This window comes from Peromyscus maniculatus, chromosome 5, assembly GCF_049852395.1.
Source record: "Peromyscus maniculatus bairdii isolate BWxNUB_F1_BW_parent chromosome 5, HU_Pman_BW_mat_3.1, whole genome shotgun sequence".
In the NCBI taxonomy this organism is placed as follows: domain Eukaryota; kingdom Metazoa; phylum Chordata; class Mammalia; order Rodentia; family Cricetidae; genus Peromyscus; species Peromyscus maniculatus.
The window spans coordinates 53238349-53252868 of NC_134856.1; the positions used below are offsets into that span (position 1 = coordinate 53238349).

The 14520-nt window shown below is 53.5% G+C and overlaps 1 protein-coding gene across 1 annotated transcript in view; it reads right to left on the minus strand.

Moving 5' to 3' along the window:
* Cotl1 (coactosin like F-actin binding protein 1) overlaps positions 1-14146 on the minus strand; it is a 32118-nt gene extending 17972 nt beyond the window's left edge. Inside the window, exons 1-2 of the mRNA XM_006990166.4 lie at positions 13896-14146; positions 13713-13795 (exon numbers count right to left, since the gene is read on the minus strand). Coding sequence (XP_006990228.1) covers positions 13713-13795; positions 13896-13972 — 160 coding nt within the window. The 5' untranslated portion in view covers positions 13973-14146. The remainder of the gene's footprint in view (positions 1-13712; positions 13796-13895) is intronic.
* Between the last annotated feature and the right edge of the window lie 374 nt (positions 14147-14520).

Genomic DNA, 14520 nt, shown 5'->3' on the forward strand with positions numbered 1-14520 from the left:
TGCGGTTCTCAATCAATGCACGGTCCTAGTCTTTAGACACACAGGACCCCCCAAGGCCATGTGCTCTGCTGGTCTGGAAACTTTGGGGGGAGGCTCGGGAGTTGAGCTTGAACAGGCTCCTGGGGGGACTGCTGGGCAGAAGCTCAAGAGCCACTATGGAAAGAATAAGGGTAAGGTGAGGGTGGAGGGCGCCAGCACAGGGACGGGACGCTGCAGCTAGTGGGGACGGAAGCTGGACAAGAGAGCGCCAGTGAGGGAAAGCAGAAGTACTCAGAGTTCAGCCCCCCCTTCCTCCTGTCACCCCCACCCCCTTCTAAGGAAGTGATCAGGCCAGGCCTCCTGAAGGAAGGGTCTGGTCCCCCTTTTCCACACAACCCTCTGCAGGATCCGAGACATAGCCTCCAAAGGTGACAGGACTGTCCCTGAGACTCACCCTCCCCCCAAACGCCTCAAAAGTCACAGCAGGAAACAAGGGGCCTCTGAGCAATGTCACAGGGAATCCAGACATTTCAGACAACCTCCCCGCTCGCTTGCTTTCATCCCAACGACTGGGGCATGTATTTCAAATCCACTTCAGTCCCATCTCATGGGGAACGTCACCGATAGAGTAAGATGAGGCCAGGCCCACGCTGGAGGGCTGGCACCAGCTCTGTGCCCTCCCTCTCTGTGCCAGGCCCAGGGCGACTGCACAGGACGCTCCATCTCCAATCCAGGAACTATGACACCACCCTCCTCATATCCACTGAGCTTTTCTCATGAAAGCCACAGACAAGACTCTACCCAGAAAACCTTGACCCGCATCTCCTCACGGGCAGAGGGAGCAGCCAAATGCAAGCCCCTGCTTGCAAGGCTCCAGGCCTCCAGCTACTGAGCAGCCCAGGAACAAAGTGGGGAACCGGTGGGATCGCTCAGTGCGCTGCCTGACCCAGGGCACTGTCTGAGGGGTGCTCGGCCAGGGCACTTCCGCTTCTGCCTGCTTCCTTCTCAAGTTCCTTCTCCTCCTGACAGCCTCCACCACCAATCTCCCGCTCTGCCACCAAATGTACCCTCTCCCCACCTGTGGCCGCCCTTCCAGTCTCCCTTCGGGTTCGGAAGAGGGAAGGATTTAGGGGATGATGAGGATGAGGCGTGGAGGGAGTCCCTAGCAGGAGTAGAGAAGAAGAAAGCCAGCTGGGGTTCAGGCAGGGGATGCTGGGCAGGGACAGCCACGGGGATGTGGGAGGAACAGAGTGACAACAAGGAGGGAGGGACCAGAAAGGGGGATGGGGAAGTCAGAATTTCTGTAATCTACAAAGTCACTAGGACAGGCTGCTTCGGGGATGTCTCCCGAAGAAGAACTATCAGCATGTAAGTCCTCACCACGCTGACCGGAACCACTGAAGGGAACCGCTGAAGCTGACTGGAACCGCTGATGGTGCATACTGATCTCTCCTCCCACCCAAATTCGAAATCCCAGTGGATTCTTAGGTTGTGACTCATCCTCTCTCCCTCCACCTCGCATCACAGAGTCCCCCCAACACTGCATCCACACTGACCAAGGCCCTGCCTTCTTGCCAAAGGCTGCCAGTCTCCTGCTATTCCCCAAAGCCTGCCCTGAGGCTTCGGGACTAAGGAGCTGCCAAACGCCACTCCCGACCACTCATCGACTCCCCTCATCATGCAGCACACACACTCTGTGTAGAATAAGCAGAAATATGAATGATCAAGATCAAGGATGCCCACAGAAGAGGCTCTGAAAACGTCTCAATCTTTTGATCAAGAGCCCCCTCACTCTTTAGCCAGGGCTAGCCTGGAACTCACTACACAGCCCAAGCTAGCCTCCAACTTGCCCCAGTGCTCTTGCCTCAGCCTCCCCAGTGCCGTCATTACAGGAGTGACCGACCAGACCTGGCATCTTTTAACCATGAGAACCATCTGTCCAGTTCTTACGTCCCCGTGCCAGGGACGGCACAGGCAGTGTACAAATGAACCATGGGCCAACAGAAAGGAGAGGAGAAGAGAATGGCTTTTGCTATTTCTGCCCTGAAGCTGAACTTCGGAGCAAGACAAAAGGAGAAAGAAAGCAGAAGGACACGGCCCGGAGCCCAGATCAGCTCACACAACTCCTGACCTTCCTCACAGCCTGCGAAGTTGTGCAAACAAAGCTCAGAAAGGGGAAGCCGCCCCCACACCAAAGAGCTGAGCAGTCATCTTCCCAGGGGAGGAGGCTGCAGGCTGCAGGGGAGGAGGCTGCAGTCCGGGTGGGGGTGGGGTGTAGGCTACAGGGGAGGAAGCTGCTGTCGGGGTGGGGGTGGGGGGATAGGGGAGTGTGGGATTGCAGGCTGGAGGGGAGGGCTTCAGGCTGGAGGGGAGGAGGCTGCAGGCTGGAAGGGAGGGCTGCAACTCCAGGAAGCTGGGAGGAAGCAGAAAGAGCTTTGACATCCTGCCAAAGCCCAGAGGCGGCTGGACATAGGCATTGCATCCTGGCTCCTGTAGGGCCATGCAGAGGGCACAGCCCCAAAGGGGATGAAGATCTTTTTCCATCACAGGGGAAAGAGGCTGGCATAGCCCACATTTACATGACAGAAGCTGTACTACTGAAGGCACACCTCTCTCTTTCCCTCAGCCCTCATCATACTTTGTGAGTATAGTGTAATACATATAATATATATATATATAATATATATATAAAGTATAGATATACTCTATGCCTAGCACAGGATAATGTGAATGAATGAATGAATGAATGGGTGGATGAATGGATGGATAGATGAATGGATGAGGCCAAAAGGTGGGAGCCTCAGGCTGACTTGAAATTGAAGGAAAATGCTAGGTAACAAATGGCCTCTCTGTTCATGACCACACAGCAGCCCCTGGTTATCCAGGACAAAACAAATGCACTAGCACCCTCTGGTCCCAAACACACACACACACACACACACACACACACACACACACACACACACACCCCGCATCAGCCCCCCACCCCAGCCCACCCCAGCCCAAACCATCCCTGGCTAACTAGGTCCTCATCAAACACCAGTGACCTGGCTTTCCTAGCCGAACGAAGAAAACAAGAAAGTGCAGAGAGGAGACGGAAGACGGAGACCCAGGGAACAAGCTGACCCGGAGACCCAAATTACACCAAGAGCCCCAGGCTTCCCCAGAACAAAGCACAGGTGTTTACCCTAATCAGTTATCTCCCTGGGCCTTAAATGGAAGATAAAGTGCTGAAGAGCATCTGAGCAAGACACCCTAGGGCCAGTATGGGGTGTAGGGTGTGACTGCTGGAGCACTGGCAGCCAGGGCAAGCACCGATCTGTATGTATTCTTGGATTTGCTCTTTGTAGTTTTGCTAAGTCAGTCATTAGACAAGCACACAGCCAACCTGTGATTTGGAGACTACTGAAGAAGACACAATTCCTACCCTCAAAAAAGTCAAGCAAACTTTGAGTACAACGACACTAAGACCCGAACAGACGTTTGAGTGTTATTGGAACATCAAAGAAAAAAAAATTAGCTCCTTTTGGGGACTGTGATCAAGGAAGGCCTCATGGATGGGATCGGATTTGATCCAAATCTTAAAAGCTAAGTTGGCCTAGAGAAGGTCTCATGTAGCCCAGGCTAGCCTTTGGAACTGTATAGTCAAGGATGACCTGGAACTCGTGATTGTCCTGCTGCTACCTCCAAGTGATTGAATGACTGGATTACACCATGTGCCACCATGTCTGGTTTGTGCAGCAATGGGAACTGAACCAGGGTCTCTTGCACCCTAAGCAAGCCCTCTAGCAACAGAGCCACAGCCTGGAAGGCTACATCATGTTCTTATTAATCCTAGCGCCCAGCTGGTGTCTCAGTAAGAGCCTTAAACAGTCACTTCTGTGGTCTCGAGAGCTTTCAGTCCTGAGTGTCAACTGTTCAGTGCAGTGGGAGGCGCCAGTCCCCCTGGGGGCTGTCAGTGTGACTTTATCCCCAGAGAATAAGCAGGAGGTGCAGAGAGAGCTCAGGGGCCACCTAGCAGCTGACAGCATCTGCACACTGGCCTCAAACCAAGGGGCGCGGAGAGACGGAAGCACACACGCGCGCGCACACACACGCACGCACGCACGCACGGCTGCTGGCCTGGGGGAGGCTGGGAGGTGGGGGGCATGCCTCCTTCATGTATCACCAAGCAAGAGCACACAGGAGGGCTCAACTGCGCTCGTCAAGGGAATGTGGAGAAGTCCCCCTCTCGGTCTCCGGACAGTAACACAGTCTGCTGTCCTCAGTGGACTCAGGTGACAGGAACAAGCCCTTGGGCTGGCCTGACACACAGCAAGTTTTGCAAGTGGCTGGACAAGCTCAGCACAAAGGCTCACACCTTGTCATTACTCCAGTGGCTGAGGCAGGAGGATTGTGGCCTTAAGGCCAGCCTGTGCGCCATGGAGAAACTATGCTTTAAAAAAAAAAAAAAAAAAAAAAAAAAAAGGAAGGAAGGAGTTAGTAAGATGGTAACGAAGACAAGAACACCAATGGTAACCATGGCAACCACAGAGCACCAACAGAGACTGCAGAGTGACAGGCAGGGAAGGTGAGATAGGCTGGGTACTGGAGGATGCACCTGAAGCCACAGAGCAGCCGGTCCTGGGGGATACAGGTCTCTGGACAGGCAGAACCCACCCTGGGGACCAGCAGGCCACAGGGACATCTTAAGGGTGTCCAGCCAGAGGACCCCAGCACCCCATTATGGCCTGGGCTGCTTGGGCTGGGTCCTACCACTTCCCAACATGACCTCACTTTATCACTATCCTTTGCCAGCTGCGGGGAGGGCTCCCCTCTTTCTTTACAATTTAAACTTTATTTTGTTTACTTTCTGGTCCGCCTGACATCAGTGCTCTGACCCCCAGAACCTGTGTCGGTGACCTCACATAGCAAAGGGGACTCTACCAATGTAACTTGGTGGAGGACTGGATGAGGGATGGCCCTGGGGTACTGGCTTGGCAAAATGCTAGTACTAGGTCCTAAATGGAGAGAAGGGAGGGAGGAGAGTCAGGACCAGGAGCTGGCATGAGAAAGAACGAGACAGACACTGCTGATTTTGAAGGGGAAAGAAGAGGATGAAGCCAAGGGCGCAGGAAGGTCCCCATTAGCCACTGTGTTTACCAATACTATCGACTTGCTCATTATTGGCAAGGACGAGCAGAAACAACAGAAGACAAAAATCAGTAAGTGCAGGAGGACCAACGGGAGCCCAGCAAAGCTGGAAACATTCTCAGGGCCTAGCAGTGCTGCAGGGCCATGGGTCCCAGGCCAGCCAGGGCTGCCCAGACGCTGCCTCCATAAAAATGAATAATAAACCAGCCGGGACCCCTAGGACAGGCCTGTCAACCCAGTTCCTAGGAAGGCTGAGGCAGGAGTCTAACTTCAAAAGCATCCTGGGCAACTTGGCAAGACTCTATTTCAAAACGAAAAGAGGAAGAGAGGAGGAGGGCTGGGGCTGCCGCTCCATGGTTGTCCTTCCCTGCATGCACAAGCCTCCGGGTTCAATCCTCAGCACTGCCCCCCACGCCAGATCTATTGCCAGTTGATTCCGAAATGCAGCGATGACATAAATATTAAGAGGCAATATAAAATCCCACTCTCGGAAACAGGCCTCTGGGGACCGATGCTCTGAGGCCGCCAGCCAACGCTGAAAATCAGTGGGGGAGGCACTCTGGGACACAGGGTTGCAGGAAGATGCCTGGCACCGGGCCAAAGCAGTCATATGGTCAGGGACACTGACAGGGGCCATTTGCTCTGCACTGGTTACGAGGCTATCACTTCAGAAAGGGACAGCGGGACTTCCCGTGCAGGCTCAGCCCTCAGATGTGGCTGGGGACCACCTACGCAATAGTGGGGTGTGGTGCTGTCCATGTACTCTCGTATGGTCCCAATACGGCAGCGTGAAACAGAGCAGGGTCCTGTCCCAGGCTCAGATCCTAGCGGGGATAAGAGGGTGCAGGTGGGCATGGCCTTGGTTGAGTATTGTCTCACGCTCTAAGGAGTGTTGGCCTCCAGAACACTGGGCTGCTCTGCTTATGGCCTGTCTATGAAACCCCTGACTGCCTGACTACACAAAGATGCAGCCTAGGGCCATGCAGCCCTAAGGTCTGAAGTCACCCCTCAACCAATGAAGCGGGGACATAAACCGGTAGTAGTGTGCCCCAGCTTCCTAGCAGATCCTCAAGGGTCCCAGCAGAATGCCATTTGGGTACCTGTACCCTCACCAGCCGGATCAAGTTCCCTTTCCTGCTTCTCCTCCCTTCTGCCCCACCCAACCCACACCCTTGTTCCCCACTTCCTGAGTCTACCCTGCCCCCCAAACCCCCGGCCTGCACCCACCTAATTTAAAACAGTGAGAAAACTGAGCAGGCTGGGTGGACAGACGGTGGCTGAGGCTACAGGGCTAGGCTGGGCACACAGAGAAGCTAGGGGACTCGCCAAGGTCACACAGCTCACATGGACTAGAGATTGGAGGCCAGGAAGCATGGGTTTCCGACTTGAAGTGGACACAGAAGGCTGGAGAGCCAGCACTTAAAGGAGAAGCCACGACTCAGGCCAGTCAGGGGAATAACACACTCCCAGAGGAAGAGCTCAGGCCCTGGCTACCATGAACATCACCAGGATGAACATCACCAAGTCCCAAGACGTGAAGTCTCTTCAGGACCTTGCCAAGGGAATCTCTCTCTCTCTCTCTCTCTCTCTCTCTCTCTCTCTCTCTCTCTCTCTCTCTCTCTCTCTCTCTCTCTCCTATACGCACATGCATGAGTGAATGCTATCTATATATGTGGGCAGTACCATTAGGACAAGGATGACCTTCACCCCGGGCCTTAACAAGTGTATAGAAGCCCTCCTGGAAAGCAAAGAGGAGGAAGACAGAGCAGGCAGGAAGACTACCCACAAGGAAGAGAGGGGTGGCCGCAGGGGCAGTGCGCTTCGGCATGCAGACCTTCCACTGTCCACCTCGGCATGGTGAAGGAAATGGGCAGGCTCTTGGGCGGCAAAATGGAGGTAACACTGCCTACAGGTATTGCAGTTGCTGTTTTGAGTCCTTTATTTATTTATTTATTTATTTATTTATTTATTTATTTATTTATTTATTCTTCCAGAGCTGAGGACTGAACCCAGGGCTCTAGCAAGTGCTCTACCATTGAGCTAAATCCCCAACCCTGAGTCCCTTTTAAATGGGAGACATTTAGGAAAAGACCCCATGTATGCCAGGATCTAGGCACCAGTGAGGCCAGAGGTATGTGTGCCAGCTAGCCTGTCCTGAAGGGCATTCCAGGGCATTCCCAGCCCAGGGGTCTTCTGGACAAGAGCCATAAAAATACTCCAGTGGAGTGAACTCACCCACGGCTGGAGGACTAGGTCATGGGGTCAAGAACAGGGCCCGAGTCAGCCCAAAGGCCTTATTCAGTAAATGTGAGACAAGGCCACCATGAAGGGTGGAGCCCTGAGGGCTTTCAGACTGACAGGCAGGAAAGAGAAGAGGCAGAAGGAAGAAAGAGCGGTGAAGAAGCCCCAACCAGCCAGGCAGAGGGAGGGGGACAGGGCGGAGGGAGGGGGACAGGGCGGAGGGAGGGGGCAGGGTGGAGCCAGGGAGCAGGGCTTTCTCTGAAGACTGAGGTCTCTGGTGACACCAGAAGAGCTAAGTAAAGTGGAAAGAAAAAAAAAAAGACAAAGAGGCTGGTTGGATTTGGTGGCAGCTTGTGCCTTTAATCCCAGCAGACAAAAGCAGGCGGATTGCTACGACTTTGGGCCAGCCAGGTCTACACAGCAAGTTCCAAGCCATCCAGGGCTTCACAGTGAGAAAGTCTTAAAAAAAAAAAAAAAAAGTAAGAAAGAAAATAAAGCCGCAAAGGGGAGGCTGGGGGGTGTTTATAACACCCAGGAAACCAGAGGGAAGGCTGCCAAGGCTGCATCAGCTCCTGAGGGCGAAGATTAGGAGCCGTTCCAAAGAGAGGGCCACTGACTACTCATGATGAAGACAGGCAGCTACCAGCCTATACCTGCAAACATGGCCACAAACCCAAAGGCAAGAACAAACTTCAGCAAGTTATAAAGCCAAAGGGCTGACACAAAGCCCATGTACTCAGCAACAGAATGTGGGCGAAACATCAGTGGAGACTGAACAGTATCCAAGCCACTCACCACCCTTGATGGAAAATAACATAATAATCTACCAGGCGTGGTGGCTCATACCTTACTTAATCATGGCACTCGGGGTTTATTTTAAGACTACAAGGCCAGCCTGAGCTACACAGTGAATTTCAGATCAACCTTGACTACAGTTTTAAGACCCTATCTCAGAAGGAAAGAAAAAGAAACCGAACGGCTTGGGGAAGGTGAGCAATCTATAGAAATAGCTTCAAGCATGGCTGGATCGAGGGTGTGTAAGCCTTGCCAACTGGTCTCCAGCCCTGACCTTTGCCTGAGCTGTCCACAGGTTCTCTGTCAGAGGCAAATGAGTCCTGTGAGCGCCAAGCCTTCATTATTCTCTCCAGGTTTAATCCCAGAGAAAGATTAAAGGACTCTTTCCCAAGAGCCCTGTCCAAAGTCCAGTTCCAGGAGCAAGCCTGATCAGCTTGAGGAGTCATGTGAACCCCCAGCCCAGAGCTAATCAGTGCGGTGGGGATGGCCTTCTCTGATTGGCCAAGTCTGGATCACATGTCATCCAAGAGCCATTTTCCCTCCAACCCTCTCCCACAAAGGACAAGATGCTGGACAGTGTCCTCAGGCAAAGACGCTGTGGGCTGACCAGAGCCCCATGGGGAGTCTCACGTGCCCTAGCGTTCACTCAGCACCTCTGCCAACCAAGCCTCATCGATGACACTCCTTTCCCAGGGACCACCCTACACGTCTAGTTTCCTCCAACCTGCCCGGGCCAGGCACCTCCCAAGACTGCCATGTAGCTTTAAACATACTGAGCATCTACTTTATGCGGCAGGACTTCTGAATCCCATCACTTCACCATCCACAGTCACCCTCCTCTCATAGATGCAGAAACAGAGTCTGGGAGACGTGCCCAAGGTCACACACACAGCACCGCCAGTCTTCAGTTAGGAGAAGACTGGACCTTTAGCTGTGCTGTTCCCCACAGGCTCTAAAATCTACACCTGGATGCGTTCCCAGAAGCCTGGGTGCTTTCCCAAAGAAAGCAGGCTGGCTTGCAGGGAAGACTTTGGGTCTGCACAGGAGGACTGGTTAGACATTGTTGCAATTGACAGAAAGAATATTATGTAGCCGTTTTAAAGGAATGGGGGGGGGGCGGACAAAAAACACAGAAAGTAGTCAAGACAGGTGGTAGCTCAGCCCCGGCAGGGAAGGTGGGTGGTCCCACAGCCACAGGTTGGCCCCACTTGGGATCAGAAAATACATTCGGAGAAACAGTTCAAGAATATAGACAAAAAAAGGAGGTCCATGGTAACTCGGTCAGTCCTCTCGGGAGGCCATGAAACATCTGCTGGGCTTAGGGATTTCTATGCTGTGACATGTCCCCTGGATTCCCAGAACAAGACTACTGAGTAGCCACCGGAGCACAGAATGAATGAGTATGAAGGCCAACAGACCACAAATGAAAGGGGGAAGACATTTCTGAATGGTCTCCACCTCTTCTTTGCACTGAGTTTCTGGATATTCTAAAAGAATCTTGGGCAGCTGGGAGCGGGTGTGTGTGTGTGTGTGTGTGTGTGTGTGTGTGTGTGTGTGTGTGTTCCGGTTGACAATGGGTTTGCCGCACAAGCATGAAGACCTGAGTCTGGATTCCCAGCACGCATACCATTCCCAGCTGGGTACGGTAGCAAGCTAGTAAGCCCTGGCTGGGGTGCCCTGGTCATCTAGGGGTGAGCTCCAGGTTCAGTATAAGACCCTGTCTCAAAAACCAAGGTGGCAAACTAGCAAAATGGCTCAGCAGAGAGCGGTGCCTCTTCTCAAGCCTGGCGGCCTGAGTTTGATCCCCGGAACCCCGGTGGCAGAAGGAGACTCCCACAAACTGTCCACTGACCCCCACATGTGCACCATGGCACGCGCATGCTTGGAAGTGATCAAGGAAACATTGACCCTGACTGCACACACATGGGCACACATACACATGCCCCCACAGAGACATGTGCGTGTGCACATGAAGACTCTTGGGCTGTCTGTACAGAACAAAAACAAAATGTGACTCCAGACAGCTGGCGCCTCTGCCTTGTCACCCACACCAGACCTATGAGCCCCTTCTACGGTTGCCACGTGGATGGCGCATCCTCTCTGGCAACTGGTCCCTCCACCTCTCTGAACAGAGCCGTGATGCTGCCTGGTTCCACGTGGCTCTCGGGGATCCCCGAAGTCCCTAGGCCAGCTCAGCTGCTTCCCCTATCTGTTGGTCCTCACCTTTCTGCTGCTCTCAGCATATACCCCACTTCTGCATGACCTCCATCCCAAGCCAAACGCCAGTCCTACTCACCGGCATCTGAAGAACTTACTGCACCCTGAGCATCCACTCCCACTGATTCCACTGTGGCAGAAGGGTCACCAGATGGGCAGCTTGCCTGCTTCGGGAACATGAATCTGAACCCAGAACATTGGCACAGCTTGAACCCCTCAGCGCCATGGCAACCACTTCTCCCCGAGGATTGAGCAGCTACTGCAAACAGACCCAGGCTAAGGTTAGTGCCACAGGAGGCCGTCACAGGCAGGATGTGGGTGGACTCACTGTGTGCTGGGCTAGGCACCCACTGAGAGTCTCAGGATGGAAGTTACAGGAGTGAAAGGAACTTCGTTAACTAATATTTGTAGTCATTCTGTTATTCATTATTATGTAGTTATTAAGAAGAATAATTCCATAAGAAAGGCAGGGTTGTACTCTGCACACCTCTGAGGTGCTTGGAAACAAGACAAAGGCCTTTCTTCTGGAGCCTGCCCAGGCAGCTGACGGGGACTTAGGGCTCCTAAGTCACCACAGTAAGTAAACATGACCTTCTAATCTGCAAACCATCCCACAAGGAACAAGACCCGAAACCACTTCCTCAGGGCCAAGAGCAATGGGATCCAGAGTCCAGTCCCAGCTCTGTTCTTCCCAGCTGTGTGGTGGTAGGTAAGTCACTTAACCTCTCTGGGTCTTGATTTGCAATCCTCAGAAGAAGTCATCCATCCCATGGGAAGCATGGCTGACACACCGGTCAGGTAAGGTGGTAGGTAAGATTACAAGTAGGAATGCTGAGGGTGGGGTCCCTGGCTCAGGAGAGCTCAGCAGGGGAGGGGCAGGGAGCAGACGTGGCAAGCAGAACCATCTGTACACTGTCCACCAGATGGCTGGGAAGAAAAATCAGACTGCAGCTGCAGCAGACGAGCCTCAGATCCCACAGCCCATTCACAAGGACCAACAAGCAGCCTGCAGAGCATTTTTAGCTCATCCGCCAGACGCTTGCCATCCCATCCCTGGAGAGGGTGAGCGAAGGAAGACCTAAGCAGAAAGCCACAGCCCGCCAGAGGAAGGAAGTGTCCCCCCAAGCAGCATCCAGGCCGGATGTCCCAACAGCCGGGAGCATCAGTTAGGAATCTACCAGCAGGATGCTTGGCCTTCCTCTGTCACCTTCTCCAGCTTGGTGGAGAAAACAGTCGGGCAAGATGGCTGAGGGTGGGCTCTGGGTGAGGAAGGAAACGCTGGGTTTTGTGAGGAGGTAAGTGGGCCCGCAGCACCCAGCCCCAGAGACCGTGAGACCAGTCCTGCAGATGGTGCACCAACTCTGGGGAAAGTGGAGCCTGCACCTGCCCCGCTGTGAAAGCATTCGCTGCCGTCAGAACGGCCCAGAAACCTGCACACCGACCCCACAGCAGTGCCGAGTTGCACTTTACACTGGTGATGTTTTAAGTGAATTATTTACAAAAGCAATGGATCCAGGGTCTAGCAGCAACTCCCAGGAGACATTTTAGCCAGGAGAACACTTAACACATGAACACACGATCGCACACAAATCGGAGTACCACCTGGCACAAAGTAAATGCCCTTTGAGATGAACCAAATACAAAAGATGATTCAATTAAGAAAGTTAAGCAGTCAGGCATGGTGACGCACGCCTACAATCCCAGCACTTAGGAGCCAGAGGCAGGAGGATCAGGAGTTCCAGGCCAGGCTCAGCTACATAGCAAGTTTGAAGCCAGAAAGCAATTAAGGAGCCAGGTGGCACAAACCAGGAAGCAGATGTAGGAAGATAGCAAGTTCAAGGCCTGCCTGGACTACTGAGTGGAAACTTGTCTCAAAATAAAATGCTTTAATCTTTAAAAGGCTGAGATGTGCCTCAATGGTAGGGTATGTTCCATACACTATGTTCCATACTCAGTACTAAAAAAAAAAAAAAGAGGAATAAGGAAAAAAGAAAACTGTTAAGGAAAGAAGTCACATGATCTTGGCTTGTTTGTTTGTTTGTATGTCACCAGTGACTCTGACAAGCACCGCACTGAACACTTGCACACTTGAGATCATTCAATCCCACAACAGCACTACGAGATGATAGGTGAGGAACTGTGGCCCCCACAGGGACCTGTCCCCAACCCACCCAGCTGGGAAGCAGCCCCGGTGGGATTCAAACCCACAGCCATCTGCTGGGAGTCCACACCCTAGCTTCCAAGTGGCCTGCCTTTGTCTGAAGTTAGTTCCAAAGCTAAAGACAATAGGGGACACTAGGACCCAGGATCTCCTACTTCCAATCTCATTAAAGGCTCCCCCCCTCCCCGGGGGTGGGGGGGCGGGGGTGCACAGCCCATGCTGGTCTCCAACTCTCCATCCTCCTGCTTCTGTTTGCAAAATACTGAGCTGTACTGCCCACCAGCTCCTTAAAAGATCAAATTACCATGTACTCAGTGTTCTGCTTCTCCAAGGGGCTGTGGCCACTCAGACCATGTGTTCCTTCATGGGCCACACACCCAGGGAAGCTTAGAACACATACAAACCTTAGGTTTCCCATGTGATGCTTTTAGTAACCCACACATCTGCATGATTCCTTCACACCAAACCATGGGGCGCTTCAGCTCCCAGAGCTTCCCCCATGCCCCACCCCAGTCAATGGCCATTCACTCCAAAAGAAACTGGCCACTCCGATCTCCCAAGTCAGCTTCACTTTCTCCAGACCTCCTATAGCAACATCAGGCATCTGCTCTTAGTATGTGGCTCTGTACTCTTCAAATTAAAGGCTTGTAAAGAAGCAGATACGGACAAAGATGGAAGGAGAAAGGAGGGTGGGGCCCTGGGTTCTGCCTTTAGCTTGCAGACCCTAGGGGCTTCCTTGTTATTGTTCACTGACCAATCAGAGAGGGTGGTGGATAGGGCTGGACACTGGAGTTGGAACTGCCCGATCTGACCTGGAAACCCAGTGAACCACAGGGGGCGGAAGAAGCTGTCTAACACGGCCAGGGGAGGAACTGCACCGGTCACTTCTGCCTCTGGTGATGTCCAAAGGGGGTGAGGGGTGAGGGACACACACTGGACTTTAGGAAGCTCAGATCAGAGCCGGGCACAGCTGTGCACGCGACAATCCCAGTACTAGACGCTTGCGGCAGGAGGATAGCCAGTTGGAGGTCACCCTGGATACATAGTGAGACCCTGCCTCAAATTAAAAAAGTCAAAAAACAAAACAAACAAACAAAAAACAGCTTAGATCTGTTGCTGCTTGGATGTCCAACACCTCGGTGCCCAGGGTTCTCACCCTCTCCCAAAAGGTCTCTGGTCACCCTACCTGTGCATTGCTGGATGAAGTGCTGGTAATCCGCTCCCTGGTCGCCTGGGACAATGGTGGCGCCATCGTATCTGAAAGTCACCCTTTGGGTTGGAGGAAGAAAAGAAACAGAGGTGAGCGGCAGCGGCGGGCGGCACGAAGCAAGTCACTACGGGCATCCCCGGGCCCCGCGGCGTTGCTCACCAGATGACTGCCGAGCCGTCGTCCCGCACTAGGTTGTACGCCGCGCGACACGCCTCCTTGTCGATCTTCGTGGCCATGGCCGCCGCGAGGACACTGCCGGAGCCAGTGAGCGCGCCCCTGACTGGCTGCGAGGGTCGAGCCGGCGCTGAGAGCGAGCTGGAGGGTGGATGACGGCAACTCAGATCTACTAGATCGTTTTCTCAGAGAGGCGCCTGCGGCTAATGCGGAGCCTGATCGCGCGCCGGGACTCTAGTCCCAGGAAGGCCACGCCCCTCCGTCGCCATTGGTCACGAGGGCCGGGGGCGGGGTGTCTCGCACATCCAGAGGCCAATCCCTAGCCTGGGTGAATTGCGCAACTCCGCGGAAGATTGGAGGAGGGGCTCTTCCTCTTCATCCTCCCTTCCTCCTCTTCCTCCTCCTTCCCTCCCCACTCTGTGGGCCCCAGTCCCTCTCTTCTTCCACCTCTTTCTGTGTTCTCCAATCTCGCTCTCCCTCCTCCTTCCCTCTCTTTTCCTCCCATCCTCTCCTTCCCTCATCCTGTTGTCCTCCCTCTCTTCTCTCTGCCTCTTCCTTGTTCTCCCCTCTTCTCATCTATCCTGTTTATCCCACCCCAAGTCCCTTCCCC